Source organism: Pogonomyrmex barbatus, unplaced genomic scaffold (genome assembly GCF_055798465.1).
Source record: "Pogonomyrmex barbatus isolate J1 unplaced genomic scaffold, ASM5579846v1 scaffold18, whole genome shotgun sequence".
NCBI classification, from domain to species: Eukaryota; Metazoa; Arthropoda; class Insecta; order Hymenoptera; family Formicidae; genus Pogonomyrmex; species Pogonomyrmex barbatus.
Genome location: NW_028297114.1, coordinates 4,638,078 through 4,659,243, shown reverse-complemented (window position 1 = coordinate 4,659,243; position 21,166 = coordinate 4,638,078). Strand labels below are relative to the sequence as shown.

The 21,166-nt window shown below is 38.9% G+C and overlaps 2 protein-coding genes across 4 annotated transcripts in view; both read right to left on the bottom strand.

Moving 5' to 3' along the window:
* Positions 1 to 13,281, bottom strand: part of LOC105431739 (neural cell adhesion molecule 2) — a 30,281-nt gene extending 17,000 nt beyond the window's left edge. Inside the window, exon 1 of one of the 2 annotated variants that reach the window (XM_089075215.1) lies at positions 11,740 to 13,281. In XM_089075215.1, the coding sequence (XP_088931341.1) occupies positions 11,740 to 11,821 (82 nt within the window). In that variant the 5' untranslated portion in view covers positions 11,822 to 13,281. The remainder of the gene's footprint in view (positions 1 to 11,739) is intronic. The other variant, XM_011646152.2, reaches the window with a different exon arrangement.
* A 2,190-nt stretch (positions 13,282 to 15,471) lies between these two features.
* On the bottom strand, positions 15,472 to 21,017 carry LOC105431738 (cytochrome P450 6a2). 2 transcript variants are annotated; one of them, XM_011646151.3, is made up of 6 exons: positions 20,507 to 21,017; positions 19,443 to 19,965; positions 19,005 to 19,226; positions 18,552 to 18,803; positions 18,216 to 18,386; positions 15,472 to 15,624 (listed from the first exon to the last, which is right to left on the bottom strand). In XM_011646151.3, exons 1-5 carry the CDS (start codon positions 20,843 to 20,845, stop codon positions 18,220 to 18,222), a joined length of 1,503 nt encoding a protein of 500 aa, XP_011644453.2. In that variant the 5' UTR covers positions 20,846 to 21,017; the 3' UTR covers positions 15,472 to 15,624; positions 18,216 to 18,219. The 2 variants fall into 2 exon arrangements, with proteins under 2 accessions (XP_011644453.2, XP_011644452.2); XM_011646150.3 differs by lacking the exon at positions 15,472 to 15,624 and having other exon boundaries at positions 18,137 to 18,386.
* Positions 21,018 to 21,166: the final 149 nt, after the last annotated feature.

Below are 21,166 nucleotides of genomic sequence, written 5' to 3'. Positions count from 1 at the left end.
GCGTCAGCGAGCGTATCGTGGTGGATAAAAGTGTCCCCGTAAGAGGTAAGAGAGTGTCGCGTTAAACTGTGGCGTTATAGAAATTCACGATGCGTCATCGCCCGCCGAGAGAAAAATGAATATCTCGTTTCGTCCCACTTGACTTTTGGGATACTAATCACTGGTTTTGACGACGTCGCTTAATTTTAATCGTAGTTTAACCGTTCCTCGTAATTAAACCGAGATTAAAGTTAATTGATGCTGATGAAGCCGGCCGTGTGTTAGCAACCCGTAGTGCAAAGTAGTATCTCGCTGGAACGTAATGATCGTCGTCTTATTTCGAGATTAGCTTATTTTGCGAAAAATCCTATATGTCCATCGTCCAATGAGGTCGAAAGTAAACCTAATTAAAGATTTAGATTTTGTTGCATAATGGAAAGAGAATCAGAAATATAAAAGGAGCTTCTTTTCCCTCGCACAAAGAAATATTTCGCAAGGAAACGTAACAGACGTACCAACGATTGTTTCGAGAGTCTTTAGCGATTCGTACCGACCGAAAGGGGTCATGCTACTTTTCCGCTTCGATCGATCGCCAGCGGCGGTGTTTCTTCTGTCCGGAACCGCGTTGGTGGCCAAGAAGAGCGTATAAAGATCCGAGCATTAAAGGGTGGCCCGGCTGGTTGGCCTTGTCGTCCGGCCGAATGAATCCAGATTCGCGGGATAAAATGGAGAAAAGCGAGCGAGGCTCTGCCTTCCTCGCTCCTCTTGCCGAATCCTCGCCGAACCCCTCCATCTCCCACGATCACGCTTTCGCGAAATCGCGCCATCACTTTTCTCTCTCTTTCTCCCTCTCTTTCTCCCTTTTCCCATTTTCTTCTTTTGCTCCATTTTCCGTGTCCCGCTCTCTATATCCTCACATCTCTCTTTCTCCTCTTTTTCCTCCGGGACTTCGACCGACCGAATTTCTTCCTAGGCAACGTTTCCAAGACAATCGAAGGACCACGGATAATCGCGCGAGCCAATCAGTCCCGCATTGAGTTTCGGGACTTTCTCCTTTCCGTCGAGCCCTCGGGCACGGAGAAGCAAGGAACATGTGAAGAGGAAAAGCGAGATAGACGGAGAACAAAGTAAAGAGGCTCCGACGCGATCCTTTCGACGATGAACCAAAAGCAGCTTTTCCGCGTCATTCTTGGCGTTGCACGAAGAAAAGCGAATTGTGGGAGGGCAGGCGGCAGATGAGGAACGAGATACGAGGATTAATAAGGAGACAATCGAGATCGCGTGGCGCCTTAAGTAACACGAACGTGCGGGAAGGTACGGACCGCCGCAGTTTTTCGGCCGTTAATTTCACGTAACGGTGACCCAAAAGGAGGTCGGCCGTATTAGTCCGACGGAGACTTATCGAGGCCGGTGATTCGAGTCGCAATGCTTCTTCATGGAATATTTTTCACTGTAATCATGCGATCTGTGTGCGATCTACATACGGCGATAGTGCACTCGTGAGAAACCCATTAGCCGCACCGCGACGTTCGCCACGGCTGAGAAAACGTGAGCGCGATCTGTAATCTATCGATTATATGCGATTCAAATGAAATTACTCTATATCCGCGCGACGTAACGGGATTGCCGGCGGAGTCTCCGTAGAACCCACCCTGGTTGCCTACTACTCTTCATCAACTATTTTCAGACATGTGTTTAGTAAATAGTAGTACAGCCAAACGAGCGTGCGTACGTGGTAACTGATAATTATCTGTCATCGTAGAAGATCACGCGGAGAAGAAACATCGATTTACAGCCGTCAGTTTAGGAAAATCAACGGACATTCGGGACGCTTCTCCTTTGACGATCGGAAGAGATAATCAGTCAGGGTAGCAGTAAGGTTCTCAGATGCGAGTCTATCCGCGCCTCCCCTCTCCCGTTATCGCATTTACTCGGAAAAAAAGATTTCTCTCGGGTAAAGCGACTTTATCGCTCGAGCGGCCGCGCGCGCACTGATATTCAGGAGCTCCCAAATAACTCCGGGCGAGAGATTATGATCAAAGGGAGATTTCTCTCCCTCCGCGCGAAATCGTTTAAAGAACTTTCGGGTTCGTAAGAGAGAGAGAGAGAGAGAGAGAGGGGGGGGGGAGGGGGAGGGAGGGAGAGTAGGGGAGGAAAGGAGTTTTACGGGAATTACAACTTAGCGCGCTTTGTAAGTAAGTAACAGCTCTTCGGTTGGCGAGGGGTGGAGTCGCGGAAATGTAATTTGCCGCGAAACGTTCGTGTAAGGACGGGCTCTCTGCAGCTGTGCTCCCGACGAATTCGCGCGTACGATATCGCCTTACTTACGCGCGCGCGCGGGGGCGAACCGAGCAGAACAGAGCGGAGCCCCGAGTCGGGGGCGCGTTGACAGAACGTGGCGCCGGGGTGGCAAATGCGAGGCAATAATGACATCACGTGCACGAGGCAGGTTCAGGTCGGGCGTTTCTTGCGTTCTGTCTTTCGCCGCTATTGCTTCGCTTTTTGTCGGGAACGCTGCCGGGGCGCGCCGCCACGCCCATATTGCATGTTTCCATCGTTTCTGTCCTCCGCGAATCTCGCGCGGTACATATCTTTTTTGTTAAAGAGACTCCTTTATTAATCCCCCTCCTCCCCTCCCTTCCTCTTCCTCTCTCGTGTGTGCCTGCAGCAAGAGGAATCGTATATATTCGCAATACGATTTAGCCTTTGATAAGCTCACGGTACCGTATTTTTATTGCGATGCGCGCGCGTATTCTATTTATTATCCTCTCTCCATATTCTAGATTCAAGTCGTACCGAAATTATGATCGCTGCGTTTAAGGGAAGAATGTGAAGTTTCTCTGGCGAATGCATAATACAACTAGACACATTTACAAGGATCGATTCATTTAATCGAAAAGCCCACCATTTGGCGAATGGCCAAATAGAAAAGCCATGAAATGTACGCAACCCGGACATGCTTTCCCCCCACGGTGGAAGGGGGAGGGGGAGCGAGTCTTTAATAATTCATCAAGATTCCTATGTAAAATTAGCGCTGTTAGTATTGAATAAATTTTGTCGGTCGTGCTGCGGCATTGTAACGTCGCCATCGTTCTCCGCATTATTCTAATTAGCTATAGAATGCATACTCGGTACGTGCATAACGTAGCATAAATAATTGGAAACGCGGACGGTCGAGGCATTTTATGCAGATACCGCGGAGCGCATCCCCGGACGATTATTTTCGACAATTAACGTAGCCGGCGAATGTCGCGTGTATTATTTAATATCAATAATGCTGAAATCGTCGTACGAACGCGAAGAAAGTAAACACCCTCGCACGATGCGCAAGCATCGCGTTCGGCCAAATGTATAAAACGATTATTATCCGACTGTTCTCCCTTTGGGATCTCCTCGCTCGCGCTCGTTATCGAGCCCCCGAAGCAACGAGGGTTGTATTACGCGCGACAAATCGCTTATTGTTCATGCAAATCTCCGCGCTCCGTTCACCATGAGCATATTATAGACAGGCAAATAAATACGGCGTGTGATCCGCTGGATAATCAATAGTCGAAGCGGAAACATCGCGTGATGAGAGGACAGAGTAGACGTATCGCACGATTTCCATGTTTCTCGCATTTCGTGACCTTCGCACGTGTAATGAGATGTATCGAACCGGCGAAATTCCCAAAGGAGAGATGATCGATGGATGATCGATGTATCGGGAAAAATTTGGAAATCGCAGTCGTAGCGATGTGAAAGTGTGTTATCAAACGTTCGATTTATTCGTGAAACTAAATCAGTGACGAACAATTGATGTAATCTTGTACAGAAACAATATCTTTGCGCTAGAAGTATATAAGAATGACATTTTTACAACCACAATTGGATTCTTGTTATTTAATAATTATGTTTGAATTTATTTATATAAATCAGACTTTGTTTGCCTACAGATTGTTACCAACGGACGTAGCTAACGAAAATTAAAACTATATATCTCTCCTAATACAATGTTACTTAATTTAATGACATTGATTAAAAATCTCTTCTATCAAAATAAGCTTTATCGCAAAAAAATCTTTATATATTTAAAAGGTAATCTATCTACTTATCTGTCTCAATTACTGAAATACCTGCAGGTAAATGTATTAAGAAAATGTACTAAGAATATCACATAGCTCCTTTAACGAATACTATAAATACCGTATTTCAAGTAAAATATAATCTGAATGTAAAAGACTGTAAAATTAACGCTGTTAATGAAGAAAGTATTTAGCGCATAATTAGCGCAAAAAAGAAACGCGCGTTACGCTCTAATTGGAGGAGAAGCTGGAGAAGAGGCATATCCGTAAAAACTGAATCCCTTCAGCATCTTTTTTATTTATTTCTTTTTTTTCACCGAATAGTCCTATCGTCGGAAAAGAGCCGCGGTGAAGTAGCGCATTAGTCACAGCTCGCTGAAGCTCGCGGAAAATTTTCGCCGGGAGATTCTCCGTCCGCGTACTAACGGAAAGTTTGACCGGTCAGCCAACGAACCAGCCAGCCAGTCAACCAGCCAGCCAGCCAGCCAGCCAGCCAACCGGCCAACCAGCCGGCTACGGGGTCGTTCGTTAGCCAGGACTTTGAAATACCGCGGTTTCCTGTTTTTCTCGTGCTACACATATCGCCTGGCCGCGCCGACTTATTTCGCGCCGGCATGCCCAACCGAACGTTGTACACCGTACCATTGTGGAAATAGTTCCCCGCGATGTTTCTCCTGCTCTTCTCTCGCTTCCCGTTTTTATTCCCCGTCTTTCTCCTTTTTCTGCTCTTTTTCTTTTTTTTTTTTTTTTTGTTTTATTCACTTTTCCCTCCCTCCCCTCCCTCCCTCCCTCCCTCTCCGGTTTTTGCCTCTCGCTTTTCAAGGCCGGATATCCTTCTCTTACGACCGAGTCATCCCCCACAGCTCGCTCTCTCGCCCGCGCCAGCGTCGGCTGGCTTTTCCTTTCTTTTCCGGCGCTGCAGTCGAAGCCGCCGCGGCTCTGCCATTTACGTGAACATCCCCGATAATAAATCCCGTCGAGTGATTTACGAAGTATCCCCTGCCCCCCCTCCCCTCCCTCCTCCTCCTTCCCACCCCCCTCGCGAATAAATGCCCGCAGACCGCCTTCCGGGCGTAACCCCCGTGCAGTTTGAAAATTAATAACGCTGACGGCGATAAGCGCTGTAACGCAGCTTTTATGGTTCCGCGATTGCGGAATTAAATATCACGACAATATACGGCGACATATACCGTCAGTAGCGCGTTGGTATAATTGTCGATTATTCCCACACATGTTCGCCAGTAATCGCGCGAAAATCGCATATTTTTAGATCACCAACACTTTTTCAAATGATATTTCGTTAACATGGAAAGCATTGTATCACCATAACATACTTCATAATATTAATAATTGGTTACATGATATTTTATCGAGTTATTATCCTTATCTTTAATAATTATGGAATACAATTAAAAAATTGTAATAACTTTTTTTCAGAAGAAAATTCTTATAAAAGAATTAAATATTTTAAATATACGTACGTACATAAAATAGAAAGAGAAAGGGACGCTTTTAAGAGAGAAAATATTACTTATCGAATGTGAAATGCAACTAAAATTCAAATAGCGGAGAGAACATACTTACTGAAAGGACATTATTATATATGTATCAAGTATGAAATGAGTGAGTTCATATCGAATCGATGCTGCGCATATGCTGATTGCATATGCGTGCAAGATAAAAAGGGTACGATAAAATATCGGATTAATATTATGCATGTGCCTTTTGTTAAACGACGCTCCGAAATGCAAGCGGTAACATATGAGGCGGAAAATGACGTCATCTGGCCCTTACGAGCCGGTTGCGAGAAAATCGTGATATCGAAGAGAGGACGACATGATCCTGCATTACAAATAAGAACCGTTACGACATTGGTGCGCATGGAGACATAAGCGCAATGGCACGGAAACGGGAGGCTGCAACGAAGCTGTGTTCGATGCGGCGAAACTCGCTGAACGTGGAAGAAGTTCCGATAGCCCAAAACTTTTATTAAAAATTGCCAACGTCTCGCTGCAACTTTTACCTAATATCGATGTCAGGATAATTTCACGTAAGCGCGTTATTTTCGCGGATTTAAGTTGCTGCATATTTTCAGGAATAACGCTCCAAATTCTGCCGCCGCTTACTCGCGCCTCTTCCTCTAAACGGCCGGGGTTATCCCCGAACAGAAATAATTTCATCTCGCGCGTCGCAAATTCTATATTGAAAGATCAATGAAAGATTAATTTAAAGCGCAAATATCAAAGTTAATTAATATTATAAATTTCAGAATTATAAATTGCTGCGGACCATCTCACTAATATAATAGTCTCATCTATTTTAAAAGTATGTATAATGTATATGAAAGAGGTGTAATTAATTATGATACGTCAATAATCGATTCGTCGATATTCGAGTGATGATTCAATTAAATAAATTTTCAAGCAATTTTGGAAGAATATAGTTTTTGTCTTTAATCGCGTTTTATAATTAAAAAATCTATTATCATATATTTTTAGCTTCTTTCTGTTGAAAGAAAATTGACTCTAAATTGCACAGAGGATATGCAAGTGAATTTTTGTCGGGCACGTCACGGAGCGCCTTTTATACGCGTGATGAATGACTCCGTAACGACGCGTCAATATCGGAATAAAACAGGCATCCTTTCTAGCTCGTTCCCTATTACGTATGATCGGGATAGAACGCATTTCTGTAACGCCATATGCATCTCTCCCCCTTCCCTCCCCCTCTACATCCCTGCACTGTAAAATCGCACGATAAAAAATCATCAGCAGTAAAATCGCGCTCTAAACGAAGAGAAAAAAAGGGCAACGAGGACGAACAATATGGCATACCAAAAATACGCTTCCTCCGAACCCAACAGCGTCACGTTCTGACTGCAGTTGCATCGCGGCTTCCGAATAGGTCGAACGTGTGCGCCGCCGGGGATGGTGCATCCGGGTTAAACCCGGGGTAAGGCGCCGTCGCGCGCGCGCTCGGACGTTATCCACGCGGAGCTTCCGGTTATCTAAAGTCACCGATCGTTACCGTGTATTTCGCGGCGGACGTTGAAGCCCATTTTTTTCCCCCATTCTCGTTTTCCTCTCTTTTTTTTTCTCTTCCTCGTCTCTCCCTACCTCCCCCTCCCCTCTATCTCTCTCTCGTATCCCGCGGCGACGTGGACGCGAATGACATCTCGACGGGGAACGACGACTGTGCTTTCTCGATTCCCACGGCGCATTCGTTTTCTCCGTCGCTGCTACCGCCACCGCCGCGGGCTGTAATTGCAGTTTCCTTTTATTTCGAGCTCGCGGAATATACCGGTTTACTCCCGGTGCTTTATAAACTTCCCCGCGTCTTCTTACAGTCCGATATGAAACTCGAGCAGGGCTGACTGCGGCCGCAGTCGCGCGGCGCGGCGCGGCGCGGCGCGACCGCTGGCAAAAGAATTTTAAGTTTCCATCGAACGAAGTTGCACTTCCGCGGAATTTCAATATCTCCGTCCGTAATGGACCGTTACTGCACGCATTACGCTCCATTACGAGCACGCGGTTTACCGCGAGGAGATCTGTAGTTGCTTGAGCGCATTCGAGAGCGCCGCTTCAAGAAATGGCAATATGCGCCCCATTGATGACCGCGAAAAAAATTTCCAAACATATATCGTGAGTATGAAGAATTGTTTAAAATAATTATTTGAAAACTCTTATTATATCATAAGAATTTTTCATGAAGGAAGGGGGGTAATCGATATATCGGTAATTAATTTAATTATCGATTTATTAAGAGGAAAATTTAGCTTTGGCTTTAAATCGTCACGTTGCAAGTTTGTTAAAAATAACGGCACACAATTAGCGACATAAATGACATTTATTTATAATGAATTCAAAAATTAGAAAAGAGATTAAAATTCTGTTTATATTGTCACTTATTACATTTTATTATTTGAACATATTTTCGATTTATTACATTGAATTGCATTATATATTTGTTATGCAATTATATGTTTGTGATTTAATAGTTTATTAATTTGTATTAACAAAAGATTTGTATTAACAGAATTAATTTGAAATTAATGAATTTAAAAATGAACGAATGAGAGTGACACTGCCATTGTCTTTTAACTGTCACATGCGCGATTAAAGTTATATTAACGTCGATTAAGTCATTGCGCGGTTACCCGTGATTTATGGGAAAGCTTTCGTAAAACGACACGTCGAATGAAAATGAAGGCATGTCGCTACGATATGCACGTTCATAATTTTTAATAGAAATGAATAATTTGATACAGATTGCAAAAAATAATAATAATACAACTTGATCAACTCACTTTATTAATAACTTGATTAATTAATGATATAATACAATAAAAAATGAACAATAACACAAATGTCGTAAATTACAAAACGAAACACAAGATCATAAATAAAATATCATTGCGATTGCTTAATTTGAACAATGTATTGCACCACCGACATTTTTTCCAATCGGAAATTCCATTGTATTTTTTCGATTAATCGATTGCCTCAAATATACGTGTTTTAATCTTTATCGAAACATGTAAAGATTAGAACTGCCGACTGTAATTCCAACTTTATCACTATTTAAGCAATGTAATGCGTATGTACACACGGCGTTATATGTACAATTGGGAGTTCGTGCACCTCCATAATTTGTTTTACTGTCAACGATACAGTGTGTAAAGTCACCTGCTATGATACGGCAACCGACTGCACGATATACGGATGGGCGGGTGATGCCTCTGATCGTAATCTATCCGGTTTAACGATCGAGTAAAAATTTAATGTTCTATGTACCACGGCAATTGAAGTAGATAAGGTAACGTTACTGCGAACGTTCCATATCCCTATTAAGTTTACAATCGTCCTACTTTGGTGTAATCGGCGTTTAAATCATGACAAGGACGTTGCGACGTACGTCATATCGACGAACAAAGGATGCTGCTAAACTCGTCATTAAAATCTCATGTGCAGTCTTCGGCTATATCATCGTTGTTACTACGCGTTTATTTGCTTAGGCTTTGAATAGCTTAGAAACCCTTGACCAGTTTAAACGGCAGAACGGTATGAATTTTTAACGCGATAAAACCTAGGGGATTTTCAAGTAACGTACAAACCGAGAGTTATCATAAAGATGAGAGAAGTATTTTGAGGAATATAAATGAGCGAGGATATAACGATCTATTCCGGAGTAATAGATAAAGGGATTTTAAGAAGTTTAAAATATAAGCCAAGAGCTAACAGAGCACGGTGGAATAACGGTGACTTTAATATATCTCTCTACAACTGACAAGAATTGTGTAAAACAATCGGAGCCGTAAATCTGCACAAATCCGCGCTTCGATGCCGCGTGAGTTGTGGGCATTCTTTATTTCGGGATCTTCTCTCTCTTTTTCTCTTTTCCTCTCTTTCTTTGACGGCGCAATCGCGCTTTGTTTATAAAAATTTCAACGGAATAATTTTATTTCCCGCCATGTTCGTATCATGTGTTTCCCAATTCCCGTGTTCCCCGACCTACCCCGAACGCATTCAATTCCGAACAGAACAACCATACTCACAGCGTACACAACTATTATGCGTTTGTGTGCGTTACACGCCGGGGGTCCATCGTTGGTTCCTGATATACAACGAGAATGGGAACGTGGGTATGGGACAGAGGCAGAAGGGGACCAGGGGGTGCGGTGGGAAGGGAAGGGGAGGAGGGGGGAAGGCGGGGTGCACATGCAGCGGCTTTGATTTTCAGCCCACGATACGCTACTGCCAATTATTCAGCGTACATGTTGGCCCATTGTGAATCTGTCGAGAGATGGCGGTCGATTACTGCATCCGAAGTGGAGCCGTTATGTCAATTTGCATAATGCATCGATTAAATAAACGGGTTGCGGTCCTGTCCACGATGTCGTGGAGCACAACGGTGGCGGAGGGCGCGTCCACGCCGTCCGCAAAACAACTATTGACAGGCGGCGAATTCTCGACGCCGTTCACGTCCTGTGCGTACGTCAAAATTAATGTACGCCCTCCGCTCCCCCCTTCCCCCACCCAACCCCTCCACCCCATTCCCCTTATCTTTTTCCGGCGTTCGCGCACGCGACACGTCACACACGACGCGCACGATAACGATTATGAGGTTGTCGCGGATGTCATTAGGATGATGGTCGCGCTAACTTGTCCTTCGGCATTAATTAGCGGACGTAAATCGCGCGTCTCGCCTGAAATTCCCCGTCGTGTCCTTCTACCCTGTGTCGTGTCGTAAATCAGAACGCGTCATTTGTCGCCTCACGTATCGGCTCGTACACAATGCCGAAATATATATCGGATTACCAAATAAATTCTCATCTTGCTCGATTTAGTTTCGCATTTAATGCCGCTATTTGCCCAAGCCGTTGTTGCATGATAATTGCGCCACGGCTCGACATGTTTCGTCGATGCGGTAATTCCAGACGACATCGGCAAACGATCGCTAATCGTACAATTATTGTCCATTCGTTTTATTGGCACATGCATACAGTAAATATACGCAGCATTTCCGAAAAATCAATAGAACAATTATTAAGGGATATTTTCAAATATACGAAGACAATTTTTCTTTACTGAAATTTTTCGAATGGCCAATAACTGAAGTTTGTTCCAGTTAAATATTGAATCCAAAAGCGTGAATAAAATAAAAATGATGAATTTTTTCCTCCCTTTCTCTCTCTCTCTCTCTCTCTCTCTCTATCTTCTTTTAGTTAATTGATTAAGTAATCATCAGCACTCCGTGTTGGCACTCTATGTTTTTTTTTGTCGAATCAGAAAATGATTTTTTTTTTAAAGATATAATCAAAACGATGTAGCTGCATTAAATAATTCAATTATTATCCTTTGTTCAAGTTTTATAGTATTGTCTAAAGGTCTGTATGTTCGATTATGAAATATAGTCAATGAATGAAGAAAATGTGTTTTATCAATCATACAATTACGCACGTCTGATAGAGATTTATTCTGATAGTTTTTCGCGTTATCTAGCTTCTTGTAAAATATTTAAACAAATGATTATCCAACATTATTTTATAGTTTTAATCTCGTATGTTACACTATCGATATTTTCAAATCCGTTTGATATAGCTCAAAGCTTTTTAAATATTTCATGAGGATTAAATTTTGATCGTGTTCATTTTTTATTTCAATGTTTCCGTTAAATATTTCGGGCCCTTTGCTGGGACAAGTCAAAATTAAAAATTTATTAAGGACAAACTGATCATCTATCGTCCTTGTTACCACACTACTATGTTGTCTAGCATCTGCTGGTTCGTTATCCTGCGTTGTGATATGGAAAATCGATATGAGCATCGACATAAGCGATCCTAATGCAGGCGCGTAAATATTTTCTCTATGTTGAAAGCAGGAGAATATTGCAAGCGTAAACATTTTCCCCGTTACCTGCGAAAGCAACGTAGATACTTAGCCTTAAACGTGTCGGCGTATATAAGTGATGACGGAACTTCGGAGAAACATAAATTGGAGGAAGAGACCTTGTAACGAGAATAGAAGAATACCTATCGATCCGAACCAATTATTTGTTTCCCCAATCCCATTAGCGAACGCAAACGAAGGGAGGACGAGACCTCCTTCCTCTTTCGCAATTATGTATATTATGCTTTATTCCTCTCTTTCTCTTTCCCGGGAAACTTGCAGGTTTTTTTTTTTTTTTTTCATTTACTTACATGGCTCGTCGACGTCGCCGAGCTGAACTTGCGCCACGACGAACCGAGCCAGCAAGCTCATCAGCAAAAGCGTCCTCTCCATTGTAAGCGGAATGAGAAATGCCTCTGCCTCTTCAATTCCTCGCGCAGACACACACCGTCCTCCTTCTTAAATCCCGTGCTCAAGTAGGAGCCAACGCGGCTGATAACTTTCAATGAGACGGGTGCTCCCCGGCGGTGATCCGTCAGGTCATCCGGAATCTCGGTTCTAGCGGGCGCATCGCGGTCATAAGACGCGGAAGACGGAAATCCGTCGCATCGATCTGACCCCCGGGGCGAGAGCCGGTCCTCCCGCGGCCGATTTTCACCGGCGACCCCCCGGTAAAACGTCCGATATACACTTTTAACGAGCGGGGCGGACGCGGCTGGGGGGGGGAGGAGGGTGCCCCGACCTGCGCTTTGAGAGGAGGCTTAAGTGCAGTTGACAGAGCACGCGAGGCACTACCGCCGGTAGATTCTCGACGTAAAACTGCAGATTATAAGTAAGTCGCGCAACTCCTTAAGGGCTCCGCGCGATTACGCGCGTTATTTATGTACGCAAACTCCAACGTCGTCGATTAACGGGGTTACTCGATCGGGTAATTGTACATCTTCTTGCACAGTCCATTGGCGTTCACTTCATACACCACTAAGTCTCACACGCGCGCGGACGACCCATCCCACGGCTCGCCTCCGTCATCGCTCGATGATAATGACGTAATGATGTTTTCGAGAAACGTGGGACGGAAAAATCGATGAACTAGATGACTCCGTCCGTCGCGCGACAACGTTAACGGATACGATTACCACGTCACCATATTCCGCGCACGAAAAACATTTTATATCGTGCACTTTGATATATCGGGATCACCCTCTGTTCTCCTCCCCCCGTGTGCATCCTTCGTCCTCCACAAAATTCACGCTGCGCCGCGTTCTCAATAATTATAGCGTGAACGTGTTGCGAGAAAGTAAAAGTGTTCCGGCAGCGAGCGTCAAAGCGTTGGCATCTCCAATTTACGTCAGACCGATCGGCGTCAGACCTGCTAAGTCGATCTGACGTGATTTCAGGTACAGGTGCGAAAATTATCGATCGCCTGGGAAGAGTCGTCTAGCTTATGCGCTTACTACTATCTATCCAATCCGTGAAAATATATTTCTCCTTGGGGTGGAGGAGGTGGAGAACGCGTGATTCTCCAGCCGTGTGATTCCGTGTGATAGATTTTAGATCGCACTTGAGGTCAACAATCGAGAGGGTTGCAAACTCGTGTCGAGTTTCCTCGGGGCGAATGGAGTATCGCGCGAGGGTGATCCGTTCGCCACTTTTACCTGTCACGCGTGAACCCTCAGTTTCCGGTCCCGATCGGCACTCTCGGATCTCTCACCCGCGCGGGAGATCGGCGATCGGATAGATTAATCGGTGGTACCAATCGCTCCCGACCGAGCGGTTCACGGTGAAACGCGAACCCCTGCCCAAGGTGGAAGGCGCGCTCACTGCTGCGTTGCGGCAGGCCTACTGATGGTGCCGTCGAAGCTTTCGGCTCGCCTCGGCGCGACTCGTGCGGGTCCGTCACCCTCCGGTGCGGCGGCCGGTTAAAGCGCCCGCCGATCACTTTTCATCCCCTTCATTCCCGCGCCCGGCCTCGTCCTACTCCACTGCGCGCACTCCCTCCGGCACTGCCCGACACTTCGCGAATCGGGCGAACGTTAGGAAACGACTGCCGTCGTTGAAAACGCTGAGACCGCGAACGATACGGAACAAAGAGTACGCGGATCGTTTGTGTTTAGCTTGTAGCTAGTAGAAATGTGAGAAATAAGGATTAACATTTAGCAGGGGTAATCTGCGCGTCCAGCATGCGGCGCGGCGAATGATCGATAAAAAAAAATCGTCTCGAAGTGATGTCACATAAATAGAAATAAAACACTGTGAGACAAGAAGTTAGAAAATTTATTTCGAAGATTCAAGCTTTGATCCGATATCACGAATAAATTAGAGAATTATATTCTCCCTTCTCGAATTTAATTTTACCTTTGCGAGAGAAACATGCAATTTTTTTTGTGTCATTTTCCTCGTGTGTAATACCCTTCCTTGTGTAATGTAACATCGTGAATCAATATCGCCGATTTAAAGCGGCACGTAATTCATTTTCTGAGTGCGAAAACGTTACACCACATTCTTTGTCATTTAGTGTTAAAAGGAGGGTATTATATCAAACACACATGGGTATACCTGGATATTACGTGCAATACAAAGCATTTTGTGCTCTCTGTATTTCACAGAAAATGACCATTGCACGACTAATACCATCGACATGATGCGGTGTACTGCCTCGTGCGTCTGATCAACTATGTCTACGACTACTTCGTGTCTCTCTTTCTCTCTCGACTGACTAAAACTAGCTTGCGTGCTTTGGAAATTTTACATATAAAATGTTGAAAGGAAAATTTATCTATATTTTAGCAAATTGCGCGAAATAAAATTGGACGAAAATCTGCTAATTCCAAGATATATAAGATGTACTTTAAATAATGACGTTATATTTAGAAGAGACATTATAGGGCATGATGGACAATAATTGTAGGATAGACAATACTTGTATATGTGTTGACCGATAGAAATTGGAATGATTTGATGAAAATTTGAAGAAAAATTATGTAATTATGCAAATATATTTATATATTATGATTCATATCGAGGTAAGGAATAGCGAGCAAATACGTCTGAACAATTATAATGAATTTTTAAGTCGATAGCGAATTAATATAAAATAAAACACTTATTTGACATAAGTAAAGTTCAAAAATCACGACGTGTGTCGTAAATTTTATTTTTATTATTATTATTTTTCTGCCAGTTAATCTCTCACACATCCCGATATACTGCACGTAGTTTTTTTTACAGGCGCTTTGTATTGCAATGAAATAAAAAAAAATTCAAGAAAAATGACAACTGCCAATGCATAAAAGCGCGAGTATTAAAAACTAAAAATTGAATTACAGAACAAGCCGGATTTAATTCGTGTACCCCGCGGGCAGTGAAAGTGATTTACGTGTATGTCGGCTAACCGAAAAAATCACACATGTGTACACGCATGAAACGCATGCATTGCATTGTCATGGACATTTAAAATTCGAGAACGTAACTGGAAAAACGTAAAATGTTAACTCTTTGTCAGCTGCCTCTTTTATCTTTATTTAAAAAATTCACAAAATTGTATTGCATTGGAAACAGTTCTAAAATGTTTCGATTTCGAAATTGCCTCGTGCCAATAAAATTTCTAAAATGATATCTTTTTTTTAATGGTGCGAACTTACGATTGTGCAATAACACTTCATATTTATATATGCAACGTATTTCGAGTAGTCATGCCAACATCATGTTTGCTGTAATTATAATATTAATGTATTCACTAAAAGCGCAGGTGTGCAATAAGGTATACTGAAGATGAAAGTTTATTGCTTCCGCAACAAGTTTCTAAAACGTTGTTCGAGAGGGATGATGTTTGAGATATTATACTTGCCGAAATGAGAATCCGAAATGCCTGAATACTATTTTGATACTGTATTAAAGTATTGCCATTTTCCTCATGTATACAATAGCTAATATTTACACTATTAAAAAAATGTTTACAGTTTTTAATTTCACTGAAGAAATAGTAAAAATTAAGAAAAAAAGAAATGTTAACTCTACATTATACTAAGAATAAAATTAAAAAATTCTTATTTGTACATGTTATAAATCTTTATTAAATAATCACGGTGATATAACAGAGCTCTGATAGCTTAAAAAAAAACACATGAGATATTGCAGGTTACAGTATGTCATAAATTTCCTTTTAGCAGTAACAAATCTTGTTTACCAAATTTTATCTGAAAAATGACGTGACAATTTGTCATTCTGTGTTCTGAGATTGTCATCGCAAGATTTTAAGTCGGATCATTTTTACAACGTTTTAAAATGGAACGCTATTATGCATTATTATTATCATATATAAACTACGATGCAATACAATAGAAAAATATACTAATGAAAATTATTTTAGTGCAACATTAGCGAAAGATCTAGGAAAATATTTATTATTTCTTCCCTCTGTAAAACTGAACAAAATATTTTAGCTTTTTCTATTACATATATTATTACGAAATAGTTTTATGATAATAACATTAAATATTTGTTAATTAATGTTAATGTTATGATAAAATTATAATGGTGAGATTATTATTTGAATTATAAATGAGTTTATTCAATGAGGTATATTGCCCATTATCTTTATTTATGTGTATATTTGTATGTAAATGTTAAAAATTCATACTTTAAGCAACAAATATGTAAATTTTTTATGAGTAAATTAGGGAAATGCACACTGGTACAGCTGATAGTAAATCAAGATTCTCCTAAAGTATAAAAATAAATCAATATTATGCTTAAATTATTTTAATTAATTTTGAAAATTTATCTAAATAATTATATTTTTATTAATAATTAATTATTATAATAAAATAAACAAGTCTAAATTCTCCATATAAATGGTATAAAAAATTTTTTAAATATATAGAATATTTCATAGATAATTTATATATATATATATATATATATATATATATATATATATATATATATATATATACATATTTTCATGATAAGCAATAATCAGTGTATTTTTAATTTGTTATATTACAGAAAACACTGTGCTCTAGAAGTTTTCTCCATTTCTTTTACATTTGTTTGTACATATTGTGTGCAATCTCCATTTTAGAAATTGTAATCCGGATTTAGTTTCTATAACGTAATAGCGAAAGCAATATACAAAACTTTTCTGTGCTCAATATTTTAAAATGTTTCATTATCACAATTTATATTTTATAATTATTTACAATTATTCGTTTTTTTTTATACAATTAATTTTGATATTTATCGCAAATATATCGAAATAAAAGGAAGTTAAAAATAATAACAAACATAATAAAAAAGCAGCTATGTATAATCAAGAAAAAAATTTCATGTAAATAGACTTTTAGATGTTGATATTTAGACATAAATTAAAAATCGAAAATCATATCTTGATTTATAAATTTTATAATATAAATTTTTGTTAACGCTACAATAGTATATGTAATATATTTTTTATAGTTTATACATACTTATACATATAAAGTGTGTTAGACCAATATTATATTATCAAATAATGATAACATAATTATACATTATATTATTATTACTTTATATCATTAAAATAAATATTATTATGAAAATAAAATAATTTATATACGATGAAGATTCGCATATAGGACAAAATTTTGAGTGCCTATGTTTCGAATTCAATTAAATAAATTCAAATAAATCATTTCTAAACTTTCGTTTGTAACTATTTGACGTTTATTTACGGTCTGAAAATGATAGCAGTCGAACGCTATATTTAAACCTTATTAATAACAATTGGAAACCTGTAAGAAATTTTTAATGCGATAAATATTATCATATATCTTATTGAGCGAACGATAAGATACTCGTCTGGAAAGTGGAGAATCTTGATTTGATCCCCAGATTGAAAGATTATTTATATGACAATATAACTTGGCAATAGTAAGAAATATTATCAAAAATATGTCAGCACTTTTGAAGTGAAATTGTCGAAAATAACATTGACTTTTAAATATTCTTAATATCATTATCGGTGTTGTATATTCTTGCGTTGTTTAATCAATTAACACTTGTAATTTCATTTTGCGTCCTACATTCGTTGTGATAAAAACGAGAGTATGATAAAGATTAATGAGTTAAACATATTATCTTCTTCTGTTCATTTATGTAATTATTATCATTAGCAATTGATAGTTACATACAGTACAGCAATACATAAACAATATTGCTAAAATAAACATTGCACTTTGAATTATTACTTAATTTTATTTCTCTAATTTTATTTATCTTTTTCATATTGTTACATTTATATTATTGTATAATAATATTGCATAAATATTGCATAAATTTTCTTACAATTAGTCTTTCTTAATATTACTGAATAGTATTGCATAGATGTCAAATCAATATACGATAATTTTATTTTCATATAAAAAATTTATAAAATTATGATTACGTAAAAAGAACGCGAAAAAAGTTTATTCGTATTATTCATATTAACAAATGAACAAGATTCATAGATGAAAAAAAAATGAAATCCTTTAGAGTCAGATTGTGCGAATATTTAAATATATCTGTGCTAAATTGATTATAGTCATTTAATTGTGTTATAAGAAATTTCTAATTCGATATCTAAGTTATATCTAAGTTTTTTAATAAATATTTTCTTATTGACTTGATATAACATACAGACGATGATGGAACAAGTAAATATTACAGTGAAACAAAAGCGTAATAACATTTTTTAATGTCGTTTTGCATCGTTTTATTAAATGATAATATGAATACGTAAATACAAATTATATCATATCGTAATTACCTTGTTACGTAAACTTGGTTAATTTTACATATATACCATGAGTTGTTTGCAACATCAAAGAGCTCAAAGGAGCGAGAACAGGAATCTGAGTTTTCTCACAAACATCTATTTTATAATTCATCAGAACTTTGATTAAACCAACCTTGGTCTGATTAATAGCAAACCTTGCACCTAAAAAATCAGCACATATGACAATTCAATATTTTTAAAATCGTATATACGCGTGTGTGTGTGTGTGTGTGTGTGTGTGTGTGTGTGTGTGTGTGTGTGTGTGTTTTAAATAAATAATTATGCAACAAAATTTTTTACTATAAACTTATAAATTTTTTAAATTACCGATACAGTTTCTTGGACCGTTTCCAAAAGGCAAATAATGCATGGCATTCCTCTGGCTTACATTTTCCGCGCTGAATCGTTCAGGATCAAAAACATCCGGATCTGGATAAATGTTCGGATCATTTTGAATAGCATAAATGGGTATTATTACTCTTAATCCTTTTCTTAAAGTGATTTTAGTCCCTTCAAAGACATAATCTTGTAGAGGTTTTCTCATGAGATACATTACTGGTGGATATTTCCTAAGAGTTTCTGCAAAATACAAAAACATTTGACTTGTTGTTATCAGAAAGATATTTTCGGGGAGACGATTTATCAAAACTTGACAAATGTCCGTCACAAATTTCCGACTCATAATTTCCCAAGGATTTTATCGAAAAATTTATGACATATTTATAAATAAATTTGATTTATTGAATTATTAATAATATTATTTAAAGCTATATAAAAAACCTTGAAAGATCTTGTCCAAATAACTCATCTTCTTAATATCGTCGTACAGTATTTCACCGTTACTACTCTTAAGGATGTCTTTGATTTCTTCTCGAACTTTTTCTTGAATTGATTGATTCTTCGCCAGTTCATACATCGCGTTGGACATCGTAGTGGAGGATGTCTCAAAACCAGCCGCGAAGAATACAAACGCTTGAGCAGCAACAAGTTCATCAGTTATATCTGTATATAAATAATCGATGTCATATTAATCGTTATTACATGACATTCGAACTAACTTGTTCATAATATCAATTTGCATCAATTCTTTTATTAAAAAAAAAAAAAATATATATATATAAAAATTGTCAAGAAACACAATATTGACACATTGAAAAGAACATTATGGACGTTGAAAAGTTGATCAAGCTGCGAAAAAGAAAAAAAAATTTTTCTTACCGTTAATACCCAATTTCTCGGGATTATCCTTGAAATCAATAAGGGTATCAATGAAATCGTGCCGGCGTATGTTGTTCTGCTTCCTGTATTCTATGTTTTCCCGGGTAAGATTCGTAATAAACTTGGTCACGACATGATCGTCTAAGATGTATCCGATACGCTGGTAGAGCCACGGTATTTCTTTCAAGATATTTTTAAGGAAGGACTTTAGAGTGTTACGGAAGATCCTACGACCCATTTTCTGAAATTGATTATTCTCTTCTTTTAACGCGTTCATCTCAATGCCGAAGACGCATGATCCGATCACGTCGACTGTGAATTTGGACGTTAGATCCCGGCACTCGACGATTCCGTCTTTGGGCACTATCTCGTTCAGATACTTTTCGAAGTGGTCGGAACAGTTCAGCAACAAGTGAAACATGTCCTTCAACTTTCCGGACGTGAAGACGGGCGAGAGCCTTATTCTTAATGGTCGCCATCTAGCAGCGTCGATCCTGAAGAGGTGCATGGACATGGGGTCGGCCTATAAATTATGCATCAGTGTATCAGAAAGTGGGAATTACATTAAAAAGTTTCCTCTCAAAGTTTCCGAGTGATCAACGCTTGCACCGAAACTTATACGTCAGTTCAACTTTAAACTGGAAAGAGAGATAAAAAGAGACACTCTTCTCAACTTTTAATTTTTTACGTTACATTTATTGTAATTGATACATTCTGAATAAAAAAATACAGAAAAAAACAAATAAGATAATTATTTTAAATAGAAAAAAATTGATATTTTACAATACTAATAGTTTATTTATCTTATATTTACAATTTATTTTATTTTTATTATATTTTGTTGCTTCTATATTTAACATTTTTGTATTTTCTTAATTAAGTGAAGGCTATTGCCTCTATATTTAAGTAGAAGAAAAACAAATAAAGAAAAATATTTTAGAACAAAGATATACTATATTTATATTTACACGTTTTTAGAGAATAATTACACGAATAATTACACGTTTTTAGAGAAAACGATAATATAATTATCTATTATGCTTCTATATAAAATACAAGAATACCTTTTCATAAACTTTTCCATCCCGATCGCTAAAGACAGTGAAGTCCTTAATTAGTACTTGCTTGATATAATCAGGATCTCTCAACATAAGTGCGGGATTTCCTCTCAAAAATAAACCTACCATAGGCTCTTTTGTATATCGATCGTAAATCTTTTTATAAAAATTGCCTAAGCAATTTTTTCCCAACATGAATTCGGCAATGTTACCGAAAAATGGAATCGGTTTCGGTCCATTAATTCCGCGCGATGTCCAATAATCAAAGTCAGCAGTCAAATAATAATAAAGTAACCATAAAATCATCACGCAAACACAGAGAATTTCAAACATTCCCGCAGCCATCGTTAATTCTGTGATTTTATGATTGCAATACCTGTTACTTATTGATCAACTTAACTCTCGATAAATTCTGTGACAATTTAAACGTTAATAATAATTCAAAGACATAGCTGCACGAGAAAGATAACACTGCACAATGTTTTCTGCGTGAGATCGTCAGGGGATTTAAGCGTCTTCCCACTTCTCGCTTCTTACTTAACAGAAAAGATAAAAAAAATAGTGTTTCGTAAAATGATACTTATAAATGGTGTTACTTATGCTCGACAGATGTATTAAGTCATTCTAACTTATCAGACAGATATAAGTGGCTAAGTCATTCATTTT